Consider the following 21,143-nt stretch of genomic DNA (forward strand, 5'->3'; position numbering starts at 1 on the left):
AGCACTCATGGTTTCAGAGTTTGCACATTTCTGATACAACTTTTGGTTTCTGCCTATCGTATAGGATGGAATGAAACTATCCATGCATTTAATTTTTAGATAATAGCTCAAACAAATTAGACAGCAGCTTGAGGATGTCTTCATACATGCTTTCAAGAACAGTGTTACTATTATCAGCAAAGCAAAGACATTATGCATGAAGACAGAGAGCAAAATGTGGAGAGACAGGATTGCCTTAATTTAAACTTTGAAGGAACAAGTAAAGAGTAGTAAATATATATATATATATATATACACATATATATACATATATAGTTATAGTTATAACTATGCAAAGAACTGTGAATTGAAACTGAAAGTGTTTCCATGTGCCCAGGGAATAAAGAAAAAAAAAAATTCAAGCTGAAAATACATACTTTCAGTGGCAGATTGCAGTTCTTTATTTTTGATTCACATAAATATATGCATACAATGATATCAGATATCCTTGTATTGCTTATTCTATAATTGAAGACAGTATAAGTCTTTTAACAAAAAAAAAAAAAAAGGAAGTTGCAACTATTAATTTATATTTGATGTGAGCACTCTCATACACAGTAGAAAAGATCTGCATATAAAAGATTATATCTGTGCAATTACATGTACCATACTTTTTTTTCTTCAACAAACTACTTATTTATTAATATTGGTTTATTATTGTTAGTATAATATATAATTGCCATATCATAACATTAAAAAAACTTTTTAAAATATATTAATAAGCAGAGATAACCACATCTCGTTCTTTCAATCATTTATGCAACATCACACTGATAATTCAACATTTGGCTTAAGCAAACTTGTACCATCTCAGGCTGTCATTATTAGTCTACCACCATCAATCAAATTAATTCACATGTAACTTTGCAGTTTACTGATTTTACACAAAGCCTTTAGATTGAAATTCACCTCCGAGCTGACACCTACCATAAAATGGGGCATAACCTCTTTCATGTCTTCTGTGTGTTGAAGACATGGAGATTTCTGCTGAACCTCTGCTTTGTGGTGAACTTCTCTAGCAAAGAGAAGCACTTCTCTCATCTACAGCCTTACACACGTCAACTGCTTGAAGAACAAGTTTACAGAAGATGTGGCTTCATGCTATAAAATGTTTTTCAGATCTAGATCAAGCTTATTTAGCATCTGGAAGGTAATACAAATATTAATTTGTACATAAAGCATTATCCCCAATATTCTAAGTGACAGCACTTATAAGGCAAACACAAGCCAAGATTCAAATATCTGAGAAACTGTGAAACCTATCAGATCCTAATGATGATAAGATCAGGATACAGAGCAGCAACAACAGTCAGCAGGATCTGTCCCTTCCTTAAATGTGAAAGTTAAGAGGGAACTGACAGAAAATGTGATAGAACAGGCTACCCAGAATGACAGACATGATGCACAGCCTGTCAGTACAGGGAAGGACTGCAGATGTACAGATACTTCAGTGTAGTTGCTGGCTGATAAGGAAGCATCTGGCAACTTGCTGCCTTTCTGACAATTTTGTTGCTCTCTGTTACAACAGCTGAACAACTCTGTACACCGTGACGGATACCTGCACCTTTCCCTGCGGGCTTTTTGCAAATACAAGATACAATTCTCCGGCACATGAAAATCTCTTGAAGATGAGAACAGTATCTTGGGAATACATTATTCTGCTATTTCCATTAGAATATATAATCACATAATAGGAGGGATCTTTAAGACCACCCAGCCCAAACCTCCTGCCATGGACAGGGCTGACCTCCACCAGCTCAGGCAGCCCAGGACCCATCCAACCTGCCCTTGAGCAGCTCCATGGATGGGGCACCACAGCTTCTCTGGGCAGCCTCACCGCTACTTGAGGGAAAAAATTCCTCCTAACATCATCTTAGCATATATCTATCTCCATTCTTTTAGTCTAGAACTATTCCCCTATATCCTATCACTGTCTGCCCATATAAAAAGTCTGATTGTAATCTACTTTTAAACTCAAAAGGAAACTGAGTTAGGAAGTTTGGAAAGTGCATGCATATGTCCATTTGGGAACAAGAAAGCATCAGTGATGTTCATGACTCATGACTTTTAAAAGCAGACAAGCAGTTGCTTAAGTATTGATTTGTACTTTTCTGGAGGGGAATAGTCTGAGACACTGCAGTTGTTTTCCATTTGAACGTCAGAACTTAACATAGTGTATTTCATATCACATATTGCAGGACAGTAGCAAAAGATGAAATGCTTGGGCCTTTTTCCTTTTCATGTTTATATTCGTGCTACAGACGACAAATGGCATTGCAATACTTAACTTCTGACATTAGACAGACTTCAAATAACATTTTGACACCTTTTCTTAACAAATGATTGTGATTGTTCTGTATTCATAGCATTAACAGCTTTTGTGATTTCAGTTAGGATGCCATTTGGAGACTCACTACTTAAAAATGTTCTGGAAAAACAGGCTTTATAAAATGACAACAATAAAATATGATTTCAAGGATCTTTTGATAAACTGCTTCTGTAAAACCTATCTTTAAAGTAAAGTCAATGAACAAAATTATTAAAATGAATTTTTGATCTGAGAAATATCTTTAATCACTTAGGACTTTTTAGTGTATCAGGCTTTCGTGTGGCCAAATAAAAAGTCATTAGGTTTAAAAGAACTTCTCATACAGCAAGAAAAAAAAAACCACTCACTGAAATCCTGCTTCATTTCTATAGTTATATTTGAATAAGGTTGCTGCTGCTGTGTGAAACAACTACGCTAATACGTATTGTAATATTAATAATTTTGTTCTGTTGTGCAGAAACAGTATTATGCAGAAGACAGAAATTAAACAAAAATCTACATCCTCATTGACTCATTCATGAGGCATACTGTTCACAAAATTGCATAACCTTAAACAGAATTTGCACACACTTACAGAAACCAATGCTAGGTGCTTTTCTAAGAAAAGCTTTTCTAAGCTTTTCTAACAAAAACTCTATTTCTGAAAATAAAAGAATAGCCAGGTCCAAATTTCCCTTGTTTCCGCAGCAACAAGATGGGCCTGTTTTGTCTTCTTGGATTGCTAAATGGCACTGAAAAATTATACCACAAACGAAATGAATCAAATTTCCTATTCTACACCATGATCACGGGTGTCTGAGTGATGAAAGTCCTCTTCTTCAAACATCTGGCAGTGATGCTTTTTATTTCAGGGTCATGTCAAGCCTATATATTAAAAAACAACAAGAAATGCAAAAGGAAATAAATCAGTAGGATAGCACACATGGTTAGTCATTTCCACAACTGTGAGCTCCCTTAAAGTGTTGAGCATCCTCGTCATTTATATTAAATGCATCAGTGTGAAATAATGCACACAGATCCTATCTATCTTAGGTAGAAAATACATCAGGAAGCGCTACTGCTGGCTCTCAATCAGTAACCACATTCCCAGCAATTCCAGTCTGAATAATGCTGGACATATGACGTGGAAATACATGCTGATGGAATGACAGTACTGTATGGTAAGAAGTGGGTGCCTGAAAATACATCTCTAAAACTATGTTTTTGCCACGTAGTAAAAGCAAAACCTCATCAAGTTCCTTTGAAGTATGCTTTACAATAAGATGTTGTCATCACTAATGATACATCAAAACACTGTTTCCCTCTTAGAATATGTAACTATTTTAAAAAAACATTCTGAATATTCATCACCTGCAGAGGTCCATAACAATTACAGAGCACGTCTAATTCTTTACTGTGGAATACTTCATAACAAACCTTTTTTCAAATATCATGAGGCAGTGCAAGACATTAAAAAAAAATAGCACACAGGATGACAAGAAACATAGAAAAGGCAGCAGAAGAAAACTAATAGTCTGGGCAGACTCCAGAGAGGTTTCAGCAGAAAGCATACAGAAAAAATGCTGTGTAAGACTGACATGATCATTGTGGAGATATGTTCACAGGAAATCCTATTTCCCACTGAAACTACTCCACAAATGAGCGACACGAACACAGAAGAAATCACTGCCACTTCTGAAAATGGATATATATTTACACAGAGAAAACAACTAGCATTAATTCAGTCTTAACTATATTCATTTGAGCTAAATAAAAATTCTAGTCTCGGGAAAAACCACAAAAAAATCAATCAAAAGTCTAAATCCATAAATAAAACCTTTAATATGTGTCTGATGGGAAAAAAAAGATGTTTAGAGATCTTATGCCAACTGCTCTAGGAATCAGAAGCTTGATTTATAGTTCTAACCTGTGCTAGTTTACTGACATACAATTTTATTAAAGAAAAAAAAGAGAGAGAGACAAAAAGAGCTCCATGTTAGTTATGTGTCTGCTTCCTAGTTAGCTGGTTGCTTACTTCAGATTCAGTTTCTGATGGGATCTTTTACTGAAGAGTTAGGTTCCTGCTATTTTCTGAACAGTATTTCAATTCAGGACATGGGAGTCATGGGGGTAGGGACAGCAAAGTCAAGTCACTCCTGTGGAGACACTCATCACCAGTGTACTGGCTACTGTAATGAGTCCTCCTGCTGTTCAAACAGTTTGTGCCTTGTGACAAGCTATGGATAAAATGGTCCCACTAATGCACACTAAAACAGTGCAGGGTTTTCCACTTGCATGCTTTGTTATGACATCAGACAGAAGAAATTTGCAAGAGGACAGAAATGATCCTATTTCCAAGGGAACCAGTTTGGTTTTGAAAGCTAACAAAATTAAGATACAGGAGATTTCATTAGGGAAATAACTATGGGGGGGATAAGAGGGGGGAGGGAAAAAAAAAAAAAAGCTTTAAGGCACATAAAAACAAGAAAGGTATCAAGGGTATAATACAGAAATTAAAGTGAAGAATAAGACTTTTCAAACTTCTCAGCAAGAAAGGCAATTTTATCACCCTTTAACTGAGAAGAATGCATGTGATCAACTTCACCCTGATCACACTGCACTTCTTATTTCAGTCTTTCACACAATCTCAATATCCTCAGGATAAAGACTATATCTATCTCTGTTTGAAAATGTCCAAGAACACTTCAAAGACATCTGTAATGCAAACAAAAAAAATCTCAATTGTGGTGCTCTTTTTATCTGCATATATTGAATCAAGTTCCTGAAAACAAACATAAAACGATTTATTTCTCCAGAAAACTTTATGGAGTCTACCCAGTCTCTATTCCTAGAAGCATGGTTGTGAAATAATGCTGTAATGAAATGATTGTATTAGACATAAATTCTTACTCCTGCTCCACTGAAGTCATTTCTGGATCATTTGAGAGGCAGCTAGTTCTGGGCACAAGGAAAAAGAGGAAGCAGTAAACATTTCTTCTGTTTATTTCTTTCTTTCTCTTTTTAAGTACAAAAACAAATTTAGGGGATGTAGTGACTTAACTGTAGCAAGTAACTTGGACTGCACAAACACAAAAACATTACTGATAGGAATTTCGGGAGCTTAGAAACACCAATCAGTTTGTGTAATAAGATAAGTTTTTAAACTATTAAAGCTGAGGAAGGGAAAAGCACTACAGTTACCTCGTACATCCAACAGTAACAATAGTCAGTGTTGCCTCATGTGAGTATTCAGTTCCCCTTTCACTTGTTATGCTGCAGCCTGCATTGTTTTAAATCAGAAGCTTAACAAGGAATAAGCTTTTTGCCACAGTTATCATAGTCCAATGCATTTGAAAATGTTTGAATAGAAAAAAGTTGCATGCTTTTTTGTTTAATAAAATATCCAGGTGATATCAGATATCAGATAACTATCTACATAAATGTACTGCTTCTGAAGCAGTTTAATTGCCAGAATCCAAAAGTATTCACAAGTGTTTGGAGCATTTCTTGATGGTCATTTTAAAAGCTAAGCTGAGGAAACTGTTGAGGAGAAGTTGAGGGAAATGTGAACCACACAAAAGGAGAGAATTCTCAAGACCATAATTTAAGGGGAGGAGGTTGAAAATTAACCTCCAAAAAGCTGTTGGAAAATTGTAGGGAAAATGTCGTACTTGAACTGACTGGCAGTGCTCCCTTCTCAGGTATCTCATGTACAAAGCATACATGGAAAAAGTACAATCCATAAATTGCTTGTCTGTTAAGCCCAGTGAATCAAGGATTGCATCCTTCCAGCTAAAAGATTTCTCAGATATTTTGCAAGGCATCACCTTAGCATCTTAAACTAAAAGTACAGTTCCTTGTTTAAAGTAGCTGATCAACATCTGACACTGGCTTGCTAAGGTACCACAGGAGTCATAACACTGTCAAGCATGGATACCAGCCCTTCCAAACAACAGCAGAAAGACAAGAAAAGCTATAGAAAAAGCTGAGAGTTAGGTACAATAGCTATTATTACCTATGCAAACTGTAAAACAAGTTTTAAAGATTTATCTCCCCACATTTATATTAATCATCCAACATATGAAGGAGAGAATATATGTAACAAAAATCTTTGACAGAGTAAAACAGTAACTTCAGTCTCCCCCATGACTGTAGAAACAATCACAAAAAATGCAAAAAATGTGTGGTTTTTTATAGTCTAAGAGTATGACTGCTCCTTAGACTGTAAGATACAGCAGGTTGCCTATAGTGAGAGGGGAAGTCAATTCACAAATGTGGCAACTTCCACAGTACTTGAAGTTACGAACAGACTGCTGTACCAGACATGTAACGTACTACTGCATTCAATCCATCCCTGTGAACCAAATAAATACAATGCCAGCGACCAGCAGAAAGCTATCTTACTTAGCTGTTTCTGAAGCTTCCCTCAGCTCTTCATCCAGTCTGCATGAGTAAAAGTTATTGATATAAAGAAACAAAGAAGCAAGCAGAGCATAAGAGAGAAGCAGAGCAATAGCAGAGCAAAGAACAAATATAATACATGCTTCTAAAATAGGCACACAGTATTATGCACTGACCCTAAAGCTCTTCTAATACTTATCCCTGTTCTCAACTCACCTTTAATATCTAACTCATTTTTTATATTATTTAGAGGCAGAAACATAAAAGCAGCAGGGATCTAAGGCATGCCCAGTAGATCGAGCTGAAAGCACACAACTGCTCTGTAAGAATTAAAACTAGCTGCAGCTTGGGCCAAATCAAGGACATTTATAGTTAAGTAAGTTTTGTCGGCAAAGAAGGCTGATCTCAACAGCTTGAAGGGGAAAGCAGGATACCAAACCATTGCAAGGCCTCTCTCATTCTGCTGTTGAGGTCACCTGTTGGTGACAGGCTGTCACACAGGTTAACTCTGCTATGAGCAGTAGCATGGGCTAGAAAGCAAATTTTACCTCATTCTTCTCTTAATACACTTCTCTTCATCATACCTTATAACAGTGGGTGAAGGAAGAGAAAAGACATACAAGTTCATACGATACACCTGGCATGCTGCATCTCACTTCAGTAAAAACTACTAAACAATCACATTATACAAATCCTGGCACAAACCTATATGCTTGCTACAGTTAGGACTTCGCATAGTGGTATTTCTGTTCTTGCTAGTGGAGCAATTAGACTGCAGAAAGCTGTGTTTGCTATTCTTTTGCTACAAAAATCTTTCTCAACGTGAAGCTGAACTCTGCTCTCTTCCACTGACTTGAGTACACACCCACTTCATACTGCGATATCTTAAAAATACTTGCCTCCAATGGGCACACTTGTCATCTTTTGACTTTTTCATTCAGCAAAATCTTGACCTCTCATCTGACTGCTGATAATAAAATTCTGGCAGTTCTCTAAAACTTCTTAAGCTCTAAAACCTGAATCTTCCTTAGTCCTGGTGCTGTAATCACTCCACCTTTAGTTTCAGAGATTAATGGACTTTTCAGCCTACAGGGAAGACAAGATGTGCATAACACAGATGCTTTTGCTGCTCGTCTCTTACTAGGTGACAGATGACCTTTATGCTGTACTTTCTTTGTAATCACTCCACTTCAAACTCAGACACAAAAAAAAATCACTTTGAGTGCAAGTCCCCCTGGTTCCTAATTTCATGATTGTAATTTTCTATTATTACAAGTACTGTGCAGAACTGAGCTCCCCGCTTGCTCCCTGGGACAACACCAGAAGAATCAGTGCAACCACCAGCTGGATGAAGGAAATTATGCTGCTTTCTCCCCTCTCAGGCAGGTGCAAAAACTCCTGCATGGGTTGAAAAGATCTATGACAGTTCCAAAGCAAGAGTTCTTTATACTGATAAACTGTAAGGAAAACATAATCACATTTATTTACTCATCAAAATAGTTTCTAATACAGAATGTATACTTGATTAAGTGAAGAAAAAGGTTACATTCCCTAGCAGTGTATCTTAGTAACAGTGACCCACATAAAGGCCATAACAGATTCCAATACCAGTTTTGGTATACGATTTCAGCTTGCTTTTGTATGTAAAAAAAAAAAAAAAAAAAAAAAAAAAAGCCAGTTCGTGTGAGCAATCAAAATCAAATTCTTCTTAAAATTTTAATACGTATTTCTCCTCTAGAAATACCTGTAATTAGAAGAACTTTAAAGATGAGAGGTAAAAACTCGGTGGCTATGAGTTAGGCTATGACAAATTAACAATAAAAAGGAATTGTGAATCTATGGCTCTTCAGTGACTTTCTCTTAAACAGACTACCTTTGAATTATAATTTGAGTTCAAAGCTTTGTATAAGTAAAACTTAATACTTATACGTGAACTGTGCTAAAAGTTCCACTAAAAAACCCCCAAACCATAGCATAATCTGTGGTAGGGCCAAACCTTCCTATTTTCTGGGCAGGATTAAACTTTCCTATTTTCTTTCCAGGTTATGATTAGTGACTGAACAGCCTGTTCCAGTTCAGATTATACAAGCACAAGTGTGATGAAGAAAGAACCGAGATGGAAAGGTTGTCTTCATTTTACAAATTGTATCATTTGGTCCAATACAAAGTCTTCTTCCTATAAGGTTTGGTTTCTCTGGGATTACAAACTTGTTGTGCTTTGTATTTCAGGAGCACACTGTTTTCCTGCTTCGGAGTCTAACAGTGGAATTTTTGTGGAACAACACATAAATATATCTGTAATAGTATAGAGTAGTGGTTTTCTATTCTTCTTACAGACATTGAAACACTGTTATTAGTTTGTAAAACTACTTCCATTAGATCAAATACACATTGTATGTACATCACTTACTTGACAATACTATCTGGTATGTGCACGTATTCCATTGGAATCATCTCACGAAGCTCTGCCAATGTGTTGACATACTGTATCTTACTGCTGAACTTAGAGCTGAGACAGAAACAACATGTGTTAATCAGCTTTCTTCAGAATATTTTCTACAATAATTTAAAGAGAGAGGGACAGAAGGCATTTGCTTAATGTGTTAAATAACTAATCATTTTGTTATTCATATTTCAGTTACAGAGTTTGGCCATTTCAGTTACAGAGTTTAAGCATACCTTAGTTCTAGTGAGGCTGAAATAAAGACTAAACATTTTACTATCCTTTGGCCAGGCTGAATGACAGTATTAAAGACAGTATCATAAACTGCAATGCCTACATACTAAGCAATGCAATTAGTTCTACAGTTTCAAGGAGATGTATAAGAATTCTAAAGAGAACCAAATTCCCTAAAGCATAAATTAATATAAAACATATGGAGAGAATTCACTTAAAATTATCATAATGAATTAACATCAAGCGTACATGAAAAATTAGCATCTATATTCGACTATGATTCTCAAACACAATACAACTGAATGACCACAGTTTAGATGAGTACAGATCAGATTTGGAAGGGAATTTGGAATCAAAATTATGTGGTTTAGCTATCTCATAGTCTTGGGACATTTTCTCCTTGCCTTGGGACCAATTCACTTCTCACACTGAAATTCTCACAGCAGTAGTTCAGTGAACTGCTCTAGGCTAGAAAACTGAGTTATATCCATCAGCTTTCAATAGAATCAAGTTTATTTCTCCTTACATTACTTCTTACTGAATTGGTTGTCTCTTTTTATGCCTCTCAGAGTTTTTTTACTCAACTTCCTCAAAGTGCTCCTCTGTCCACTGAAGGGCTTCATCTTTCTCCTATCTTCAACTCATCTTCTAAGCAAGTTAACGAGTGTGGACAACAAGCTGAACATGAGCCAGCAATGTGTCCTTCCTGCTAAGAAGGCTAATGGTATTCTTGGCTTCATTATGCACAGTATCACTAGGAGATAAAGAGGTGATCCTTCTTCTCTTCTCAGTGTTGGTATTGCCACACTTGGTGTGTAAAGTCCAGTTCGTGGCTGTCCATTACAAGAGAGACACTGGCATGCTGGAAAGAGTCCCAAAGAGGGCAACCAAGATGATGAAGTCAGAAGAGGTGGAATGAGCTGAGAATGTTCAGAAGTGGAGGCTCAAAGAGAGATGTCATCAATGTGACACCATGTGTTTATATACACACATGCTCTTTTCAGTGGTATCCAGAGACAGGATGTGAGGCAACAGGCACAAACTGGAACACAAGAGGTTTCATCTAAAAATTGGGAAGCTTTTTTAGTATGTGAGTGATGGAGCGCTGATACAGGCTGCCCAGCTGTTCTGGAGTTTCTCCTCTCAGAAATCTTCAAAATTTTCCTGGACATGGGCCTGGACAACCTACTCTGGATTGCCATACTTGAATAAGATCCGTTGGACTAGATGAGATCTACAGATCCCTTCCAACCTCAATCATTTTGTGATTCCACAAAGTCATACACACATTATGTCTTGCACATATTTTTTTTAGTTCCTATTGTACTTCACTTAGTGAATCCCCCATTATTACTGCTGATAATTCCAATTACTGCTTCCACATCACACCGGTATTTTCAGTTGTTGCTTTCTACTAAAATTATCACATCTGAAGGAAGAAGCTCTGTTATGACGCTCAATCTGTCACACTTTAGCAGCAATGGGAGCAGTAACTTCCTCCATCATTTCACAGTTACTCTGTCAGGAAATAACACCTTGACAGGACGGACATTTTCAGCATTCACTTCTGTACTCCAGGGCCATATTGTTATGACATACTTTACTCTCTGTGTGGCTTCTGTAGACAAGATGCTTCTTCTTTTGCATGGAGCAATGCTTTCCATGTGTGACCACACACGAACCTGATCTCCAGGTTCCAGACACACACTTGCCCATTTTTAAGGTCTTCAGTGTCTTACAATTCTTTTCATTCTTACTAATCAAAGCACTGTTTTGGGTGGTAGAGAACTTCTTTTGTAAACAAGTCACCTACTTTCTCAAACAGCTCAGGGCAGTCCTCTTGAATGAGCATCAACTATTTATTTACTTTTTAAACCCAGACCAAAGTGAAAAGGGTCCACAGAACCTTTCCTTCATGCCCTTTTGATGATCTCAAAAAAAAAAACAAAAACAAATTTAATTCCTAATTCCACATACATATATGGTTGAACAACAGAACAGTCATATAAATCAACTTTTTCTCCACTCTTTTTAGGGGAGTCATCTTCAACTGAACTGTATCAGTGAGAGATCAACAACCATTTTGGATGATTTAAGTTGCTTGAATATTCTTCCTGTATTCTGTATTCCTGGGACATAACAAATAAGTAGTGTGCACTACGTACCTTATAAAAGGTCGTGTCACAGCCAGAATTGTCCTGATAAACCATGAGGGATGGACAATTATGAATGATTTCAAATTCTTCCTTAAACTAAGGAAAAAAAAAATAGTTTATTTAAAAGGTTAAAAAAAAAGATAACCAGTCACAAAAATCATATACAATGGACACTATCATACAGAGGAACAACAGAAATGAACAGTGCTTAAAATAATGATTGTGGATCAGAAAGGATAATACTACTCACCGACGATCAATCATCTGGTAACACTTTTTCATCCAACCCAACCCAGGCATCCTCCTTCTTGGTGTAGCTCCATTCAAGTATACAATCATATAGTCTTCAGCTACCATCAGCTCTAAGGTACTGATTACATACCTGATAAAAGAAGTAAGTGAGCACATATTTATCTATTTAAATACAGTAAAAAGTTAACCATCTACTAGGAATACATTAAGGCAGACAACAAGACAGTGTTCTATTTTTTTTAAACCTAAAGCAGAAATTTAGAACTGGCCACAGTGCTACCTCTATGAGTAGAATTTTTCTACATTTTTTTTTTTTTTTAAGACATATTAAAATTAAGAGATTTTGTGAGGGACAGCATGGATGGACTGAGTGAAATTTCAGGCCATTAACTGTTGAGAAATGTCCCTTCAGTATTAATCACCACATTTGTTCAATGCAAAATTAAAAGGGCTGGGGATAAGATACCTGTCTGTAATTCTTGTGATCCTCAGATTACCACTGCTGAATCTGTGTGACTGCCAGCTACAAGCCTTCTGATTCTCAGAGCTAATAGAACTTGACTATGTCTTTGAACAGAACAGAACAGTTCAAACTCCTGCTTCATTTTGTGAGCAAAGCACTCAAAATACCAAATTAATCAGGTCTGCAATGAGTATTTAGACTGACCATTACTCTCAGGACCAAATACACCTCACTAGAAGAGTAGATTATCAAATCATATGAAAATGTGGCACTGAATTCTTGTGCACATGCAAGGATTCTGATCAGTTTCAGAACTGCCTGCCTCATTTGTGAGTTCCTCATCACAGGAGTGTTCAGACTGAATTCCCTGCCCTCCAGTCTCAAAGTATGTTTGTGTAAAAACTACAGTGAAAAATTACTGAGACACACCTTAGAAAACTGAATGCCTGAGAGTTCTCACTGTAAGAGGCAGCTCTATCGCTGACCACAATATCCTTTTAACAGGTGTATGTGCATGACTCATGATCTAATCTGACCTTTTAACTCCTTACAATTCAGATTCTTCTAAACAAGAATGGAAAATCTGGTTCTCACCAGAGAGATAATATATTAAATGGACAGGAAATAGGCAGCCACTGACTGAATAGTTCCATGCGTTTGATAAACCCATCTAGACTACTTCTCACTAAATGCTTTTCACTGCTCTTTCCTACCTTCCATTAGTTCATTCTCTGCTTCTGGCCCTTACAATGAAATATGAAAGAGGGATTTCTCCAACAAGGCCTCGGCTGATTCAGAGAAAAATGCAGATATAACCCTGCACAGCTGGTCCAGCGTGTGCAGGGTTATATCTGGATTCACTGTGCAGCACAGCCCTCAGCAGGTCATCACACATCCACAAAAAAACCCCCTAAATTTAAATGAATCTACTGACTTCTTGACAGGTTATGAAATCAGCCCTTCCCATTAAGGGCAATATCTGGTGCTTTAAGCAAATCTAGAGAGTGAAACATGCAGAAAAGTTTACTGAGTAAAGAAAGTACTTTGGAAAAACACTAACACCCTTCTAGATACAGTAAAAGAGAGAGTCTGATGAACATTTATGCTTCTATTTACTCAGGTGCAAGGAAATCGTGAATACTATGAAAAATCACTTACATTAATGAATATTCATCATTAGGAATAAGGAGAAATACTGCAACAAAATGCATGCTCTTGTGACCTTTTAGTTAGATCTCACTTATCTCAAGTACTTTCTCTCAACAGCTCATTTTCATCGTGGGTTGAGATAGACCAGTTGCTGTTTTAGGCATGCCATGGTCTCTTGGAAACCTGGCTTAATTAGTAACTTCTTACTATTCAGTAATAATGGTAGTTTCTTCACTCTTTGAAAAAACAGGCAGAATTTTCCTCACAGACTAAAACAATTCACTCTGTCTGAAAACAAAAAGTGTTGATTTTGACTTTCAAAGTTTTACAAGTTGTGATTCTGTTATAAAATTTAATATCTAGAATGTATCAGTCAGCTTCAAAAGAGAAGATTCTATCTCAAAGTTCAGAATTTGGCACAAACTCTACTCTTTGAAGACAATTTGAAAGGGTTAATTAAGGTAACATATAAGAGAATGGTATCCAAAAATGTGAAGGAAATACAGACTGGAAAGTAGTTGTAAAACCATAAACAATTGAGGAAAGTTGTTAATCACAAACCAGAGGTGGCTTATGCACTGCAGTTGCAGAATCATCTATCAGAGTTGTGCTACACATACAGAAAAAATAAAATAAAATAAAATAAAATAAAATAAAATAAAATAAAATAAAATAAAATAAAATAAATAAAAAAGAGAAGAAATTCAATAATTTGCCTGTATATCTAGATACCCCAATGACTTAACAGTGAAAAGTTACCAGATATTTACAGATATTTAAACATATTGGTTACTGGATATGTTGTAAACTGTTGAGCAGCCCTCTTACGTCAATGCAATTAATAAGCCAACATAGAAAAAAAAAAAAAAAAAAAGGGATGATTTGATTTTTTGTTTTCCTGTTCTGACTCTGTTAGAGTGAATAAAAATCTCCAGGCTTTAAAGTTAGCTGAAGCCAATCTGAATTCAGCAGCATGTGGAAACAGGACAAGGGGAAATGGCCAGAAACTGGAACATAGGAAGTTCCACATGAATGTGCACATTAACTTCTTTATGGTGAGGGTGACGGAGCACTGGAACAGTCTGCACAGGGGGGCTGTGGAGTCTCCTGCTCTGGAGATACTCAAGACCTGCCTGGGCACCTACCTGTGCGACGTGGTGTAGGGAACCTGCTTTGGCAAGGGGGTTGAATGCAATGATCCCTTCCAACCCCTACAGTTCTGTAATTCTGTGATTCTGTGAACTCTTTGTTGAACTACTATCCTAGAAAAAGTCTGAGATGTAGAATGGACTTTGTCAGTATCCTCAAATGATCTGGCATCATCTCCTGTGTCTTTAAAAGACTTTACAAATTCCATTTACCACTAACTCTACCAACAAACAACAGTCCGGGGTGACATCAGAGAGCAACAGTTTAATGTCAGCCACAGTTACTGTCAGCTTTGTGCTCTATTTATCAGACTACAACCACTGCAGTCACTCTTCTCTAAATCAATGAGCACCGTGTAAAACAGTTACTGTAGATGATGAGAAGTCTGACCTGCCAAATGCTGAAAATCTGTCTGACCTGGAACAAAAGCACTCAGTCTCATTTTTCACAAGTTAACAAACCTGAAAGCTTTGGCTGTCACCACGTGCATCTTCAAGGACTGGAGCTTGGAGACTGGGTTTATGCTCTTGTGCAAGGTTTTGTGCTTTGTAAGCTACAGACGGTGAAAACCAGGCTTATACTGGCTGTGGAACTGACACACTGGGTTTTATAGTACAGAATGACTTATTTTTCAGCAGCTGTAAGTAGAACTGGTAGCTGGTGGCTCTTAGGAAAGTTGCTACCTTCACATTTTTTGCCTGCCAAGCTAAGTTGTTATTAGAGTAACCTCACTGCGATAAATGTGGGTTTATTTGGTCAAGTTCATGCTCTGTTCAACAGACACCACCTATAGCTGAATCTGACGCAGCTAGAGTCAGGAAAACGCAGTTTAAGCTGTTTATGTCAGCAACTGTTATTCACCCCATATTTTTTAAACAAGTATCAAAAAATGATCCCGTGACTCCCAAACACAGCCATAGTATGGATCAAAAATATGATAACAATGATGCATCATGACAACGCATAATAAAAAATGAACAATGGAAGCCAGTTTGGAGGACTCATGCCCTGCAGTTGTCTGCAAGGACTGGAAATTGTTGGTAAAACATTGCAATGACCAAGAAGGTAGCAAAACAATACATCATGGAACAGTTTATCCAAAACTGCTACTCTCCTTGTCATTCCAATCACACTCCTTCTAATGACCCATATTACCTCTTAATTAAAGACAGGTTATCTCTCACTACACAATTTTGAGAAGACTGTCACATTGTACACATAACACTCACAGGAAAAGATTTTCCATGACATAGTTGTAATCAGTTCGGCTGCTATCTGGCAAGAAGCATGCAGCAAAAACAATGATAGCATTCAGACCATCACCATAGTACCCTGTGGAACAAACAAAAAGGCATTTTTATCTTTGTCAAAGGCTCTTCACTAGATAGATTTAAAAAGGAAATCTCTAAGTCTTGGAATAGAGTGATTATGTCTACTTCTGAGGAAGATGCAAAATAAATGAACAATTATCGAGAGATAATGAAGTAGGACAATCAGTAACATTTGATCTCTGGAAAACAATCATGAGCAAAATTTTATAGAACAGAGCCAGAAAAACAAAAAAAAACAAAACAAAAAAACCACCATTATTCTACTTTGTAAGTTATGCAATCTTACCTGAACCCCTGGCTCATTACATCTCAATTGCAGTTGTGTACTGAATGCTTACCTTAGTCTGAGGAATAAAGCAGTGAAGACAAATCCTGCATTTGTCATCCTGTATCTTTATGATAATGACTACTAAGGACTTGAAATCCAATTTCAGTTGGCTTGTGCAGCTCCAACAGCCTCAGGGTATTATAGATGTCTGCATGACACTGTGGTTTAAGAACTCTTGAGGATCAGTTAAATTCTTTGCTGCAAGTTTTGTATAAACTATTTCTTTATCTTGGGTACTCCAATTGCCCTGTACCTGTGTTCTGTCATCTCCACCACTGCCTAATGATAACCCCTCAAAGCTGCAGTATTACATTTCTGGCTTCCAGGATGATTACTCTCTCCCTGACAGGAAATACTGTTTTTCATGATATATTAATGCTGGTCAACCACCTTCACAATTTTTTTCAGTTCCTATGGATTTCTGTATTGCAAAACAAATATAAATTAATTCAGCCTTGGCTGAATAATAAACTCTCATTGCTAGCAGAATAACTGAAATAAAATAGAAGTAAATCATGATTACTAAAGTATGATTTTTCACATCCATCTAAAAAAATACACTCCAAGTTTTCCTACCTCCATGTGAAATAACCTTTTTGTAAGGTTCAATGACTTTCATATCAATTCTTTGTTCTTGTTCCCCTATAACCACTGTTCTCCATAGCCTGTTGTCTTCTCGTTCCTCCTCAGCAGTGTATTCTGGAATTGATTCAGACTCTTCCTGGGAAGCATCCTTAGCAGCATTCCGCTCTTCTGAAAAATAACATTGTATGTATTACATATTCATGTACAGGCTCTAAATATTTTACATTTTATATTCACTTGAAGTAGATAATTAATATCAACTGGATTTTTATAGCACTAACCTAGATCTGTGCTTTCGTTCTATTATCTTTTGGCTCAAGTAACTGAAGGATGCTTTGCCAACTAAGTATATCTAAAATCAAACTGCACAACTGTAAAAAACACTACTAATAACCACATTTAGAGAATATTAATTAAAAAAAAAAAAAAGCAAAAAAACAAAAATAAACCTGGGGATAAATGCTTTCAATAAATATAAATACCACCAAAATCACTGGAGTTGAATTTAGTTACTTCAGGCCTTGCAAAAAGGCAAAGTCTGCTCCATTTTGGTTCCCACACTGGACACGACATTATAAAACTGTGTGCGTGTGTTAAACCAAACCTTTGGTACAGAATATTCCACATATCTAGCAATTCATCAGATCCTCTTCATCTACTCATAAGAAAGTTGGTCTTCTAATGAGAAATGACATTAGAAATGCTTCTGCATGACTGAGTACATAGTAAAGCCTCTTTAGCAATACCACTTAAACTGATGCAACTACAGTTTTTAAATTATAGTGACCTAACAAGCAACAAAGAATTTAAATGCAAGGGAAAACTCAATTTAAATGTTTTTCTTTTTAAAGTTTCTTTCTGTCGTAGATTATAAAAAAGTTATGATTTTGATGTATCAAATTAATGAGTACAGTTCCTATACAGTTCTTCAGGTACTCTGAAAACAGCTCTTATTTCATTCACTTGATCAGCTGTACTATTTCTTTCTGCAATCTGCATTGGTCAAATGTATTTCTTTACACAGGAGACGAAAATAGCTGAAAAAAAAATACCTGGAAACCTCACACACTATCTAAAATACACTAACCATACTGATAGCCCAACAGACAAGAATGCAGTAAACAAAGAAACAAAGATGTACTCTACATCTACATTCAAGAAAACTACCTTGTCCAGTGTATTCAAAAGAGTCTGCTTCATCAGGAGTGTCAAGGTCATCTACATTGATGTCAATTTCATCTGGTGTATCCAAATTATCATCAGAAAGTACAGAACCTTCGCTCTCATCCAAAGAAAGATTGATATTTGGAGCAGTGAGCTTTATCCTTCTGGGATGGGTACCATTAAGATCAAGAGAATTGGGAGGTTCTGAAAAAAGGAGAGATCAAAAGAGAAGTTTATTTCTCCCATATGCAATTTGTCTCCCACGCACTTACAAATCACTATCAAGCACCCTGGGAAAGATAATTTTAGAAACAACAACACATTTAAGACCACTTACCACCACTACTACTACATAAAAAAAAATCACACATTAATATTGTAAAAAATAGAACAAGCATGTATAGGGATTGCTTGGAGCATTTCAATTCTGTAAAATCCTAATACGCATCACCAGCCAAAAATCAAGCTTTGTACATAGTCTGATCCGCAGGGTTTGAGATTTAAGATAGGAATATATAAATCATACGAGTTATCAACAAACACACTGCCGAATCCCAAAGAAAATTATAAAAGTTAAAATCTCCTGCCCTTCTTATTATGCTTCTGCTATCCAAGTGGTAAAGATTTGCAAGTAGGAACTACATCTTTAGTCATAACATAAACAAAAAAAAACCCACAAGCAAGCAAACAAACAAACAAACGAACAAAAACCCTGAGTTTCATGTTCAGTCTTAAACCAAAGTAGTCTTCAATAAAACAGAAGTTAGGTATAGCTTTGCCCCTTGCCACTGCATAATGTACCACATTTCAAGGTGTTCTGTTTGAAATACTCTGATGTTAACTTAGTCCACTTACATAGTATTCACATACAAGACAAATAATAGCAGCTACTTAAACACTGAAAGGACTAAACAAGCAATGGCAGTGATGTACAAGAGGACAGAACACACTACAATTATAATTTGTCAAGCTAAGAAGAAAATGGACTAAAATAAAACAAATGTAACACTTTTTAACTCTGCCTCTGCTCTGAATTTATTTTGTTATCTTTTTTTTTTAGCAGCACAGAAGCATCTTTCTTACGACATAATTAAATGCCAAGGGACTAAGCTATAATTAACATAATGAGTAATAGCTTCTCTTACCAGGCCTCATTTCGGTAGAACTGGGGCTTAATACACCCTCAGCAAAGGAGATCTCCATTCCTACATTATCTTGTACCAACCTGAGAAGTTAAACAAAAATGAAAACCTTAAAGAGATGCCTAAGTTGATAACATTCTCAAGATAACATGTATGATTTTCTACTATTGACTTTAGAAGTCTAATACCATATCAATAAGAGAACCAAACACAGCTGCTGCAATTCTACTATGCAGCCCTCACCACTTATTTGTGCATGTCTGTAGAGCCTCTGGAGACTTTAGGACCCACAGAGCAACGTTTATTTAGATCAAGACATAGCAATGAACAATAACAAGCTGATAAACAGCAATGTTTCTCATTTTATATTAATGAAATTGGTCTTCTGTAATCTGTCAAATAGAATGCAGGATTTTAGGAAGATTCCGCAACTATATGCAAACTGCACACAACACAGCAAGTGTTTCACAATAATGCTTTCTTTTCTGTACCTGCAGTTACTATATAGCAAAAATCGGATCATAAGGGCTTTTTCATCCTGCTGATGAAATTTCTACTTGAAAGCAATTCTGACCCAAAGCAGCCATTTTATAGTCATGTGAAAATCAATGTTCTGCATTGAAAGGTGACAGGAAGCAAAAATAAATAAATAAATAAATAAATAAATGAGAGCCAAAGCTCCATTACTGATTTTCAGTGACTAAAATGCAGCAAAATATATTATTTTTACTACATTTAGGGGAAAACCCTGTGAAATTATCCTTGATATACTTATATACAACAAGTGAAAGGCATTGAAAATTATACCAAAAGTCTTTCAGTGTTTAAAATAATCTTTCATGAACTGTTTTCATGTTCATTTTCTATTCACTACTTTTACTTTTCACTGTGTGCAGATAAGACTCTTCTGGCAAATCAGAGTATGAAGATAGTTTCTATTCCTTCTTCATATTCTGTGTAAGTTTATATATAAATGTGTACCTGTAGGCCAAAAGTAAGTGAAGTCTTCACTGCACTCAGCACTGTAAAAGATCATCACCGCAAGCCCTGTATCATCAAATTCCCAATACAGATAGGAAAACTAGTGAACTCACATCCTTCCCATAAGAGCTTATATACAGATTAAATGCAGATTAACCACTTAGTAATTTCCGCATAACACCAGTTCTGAAAGATGCAGAATTACTGTCAAGAATGGTTTGCAATATTCTCTTTAAATACATATTTGAGCAGCAAAGAAACAGAAAAGTAGCAAGTGCTGCTCATGATAAAATGAATTGCATAAACTGATTGCAAACTATCATTGCTTTTTTTTGTTTCTTTCTTCTCTGCTTTTTAATATTATCTGTGTTCACAAGCTGTACAGAAAACTGATATACAGAACACAACCACAATTTACTTAGGAAATATAAATAAATTATTTGACTCTTTGGCTTCTTTTGTTCAATTCACAGTAAAATACGAATAATGAAGTTTAATTGATTCTTCTAAACTCAGCAGAGACAAATATGAATTCTAATGACAAGTATGTCACAACAGAAGAATAAGGTAAGAAATCGTAGTGGTAGAAACAGAGATGGGGAAGGATGAACACTTCTAATCCATTTTAATTCAGATGAAAATTTTATGTTGAGTTTTATTAAGCTTACTATCAGTAAAAGCTATGTAGATTTCCTATACTGTATCAGTTTGGGAATCTCAGATGATGACTTGTGGGTCCACAAGGGTGTGTATATTGACTGACCTGCATGGAGTTTTGGTTGCACATACAGTTATTGATTTATAAAGTCGTCTTATATCCTCACCACACCGAAAGATAATTCCTAACTGAGCAAGCTTCCGAAATCACTGCAGGAACTAATTTGAAAGGAAATGTTCTTACTGCAAGTTCAGTGAAGAGGAAGCTACAGGAAGACAGTCATTGTTTACCATAAATATGTATTCTGTATCTAATACAGAAGTACTAAAATCAGATGGTATTCTCCACAAAAAGCCTATA

At 36.2% G+C, this 21,143-nt stretch overlaps 1 protein-coding gene across 3 annotated transcripts in view; it reads right to left on the reverse strand.

Moving 5' to 3' along the window:
• Positions 1 to 414: 414 nt before the first annotated feature.
• PRUNE2 (prune homolog 2 with BCH domain) overlaps positions 415 to 21,143 on the reverse strand; it is a 129,794-nt gene continuing 109,065 nt past the window's right edge. The window contains exons 11-21 of one of the 3 annotated variants that reach the window (XM_072359109.1): positions 19,148 to 19,227; positions 18,006 to 18,206; positions 16,830 to 17,006; positions 15,824 to 15,926; positions 11,832 to 11,963; positions 11,591 to 11,677; positions 9,159 to 9,257; positions 7,297 to 7,332; positions 6,752 to 6,790; positions 5,258 to 5,305; positions 415 to 3,232 (exon numbers count right to left, since the gene is read on the reverse strand). In XM_072359109.1, coding sequence (XP_072215210.1) covers positions 3,211 to 3,232; positions 5,258 to 5,305; positions 6,752 to 6,790; positions 7,297 to 7,332; positions 9,159 to 9,257; positions 11,591 to 11,677; positions 11,832 to 11,963; positions 15,824 to 15,926; positions 16,830 to 17,006; positions 18,006 to 18,206; positions 19,148 to 19,227 — 1,024 coding nt within the window. In that variant the 3' untranslated portion in view covers positions 415 to 3,210. The remainder of the gene's footprint in view (positions 3,233 to 5,257; positions 5,306 to 6,751; positions 6,791 to 7,296; positions 7,333 to 9,158; positions 9,258 to 11,590; positions 11,678 to 11,831; positions 11,964 to 15,823; positions 15,927 to 16,829; positions 17,007 to 18,005; positions 18,207 to 19,147; positions 19,228 to 21,143) is intronic. The other 2 variants (XM_072359108.1, XM_072359107.1) reach the window with 2 other exon arrangements.

The sequence above is a fragment of the Excalfactoria chinensis genome, chromosome Z, assembly GCF_039878825.1.
Source record: "Excalfactoria chinensis isolate bCotChi1 chromosome Z, bCotChi1.hap2, whole genome shotgun sequence".
NCBI classification, from domain to species: Eukaryota; Metazoa; Chordata; class Aves; order Galliformes; family Phasianidae; genus Excalfactoria; species Excalfactoria chinensis.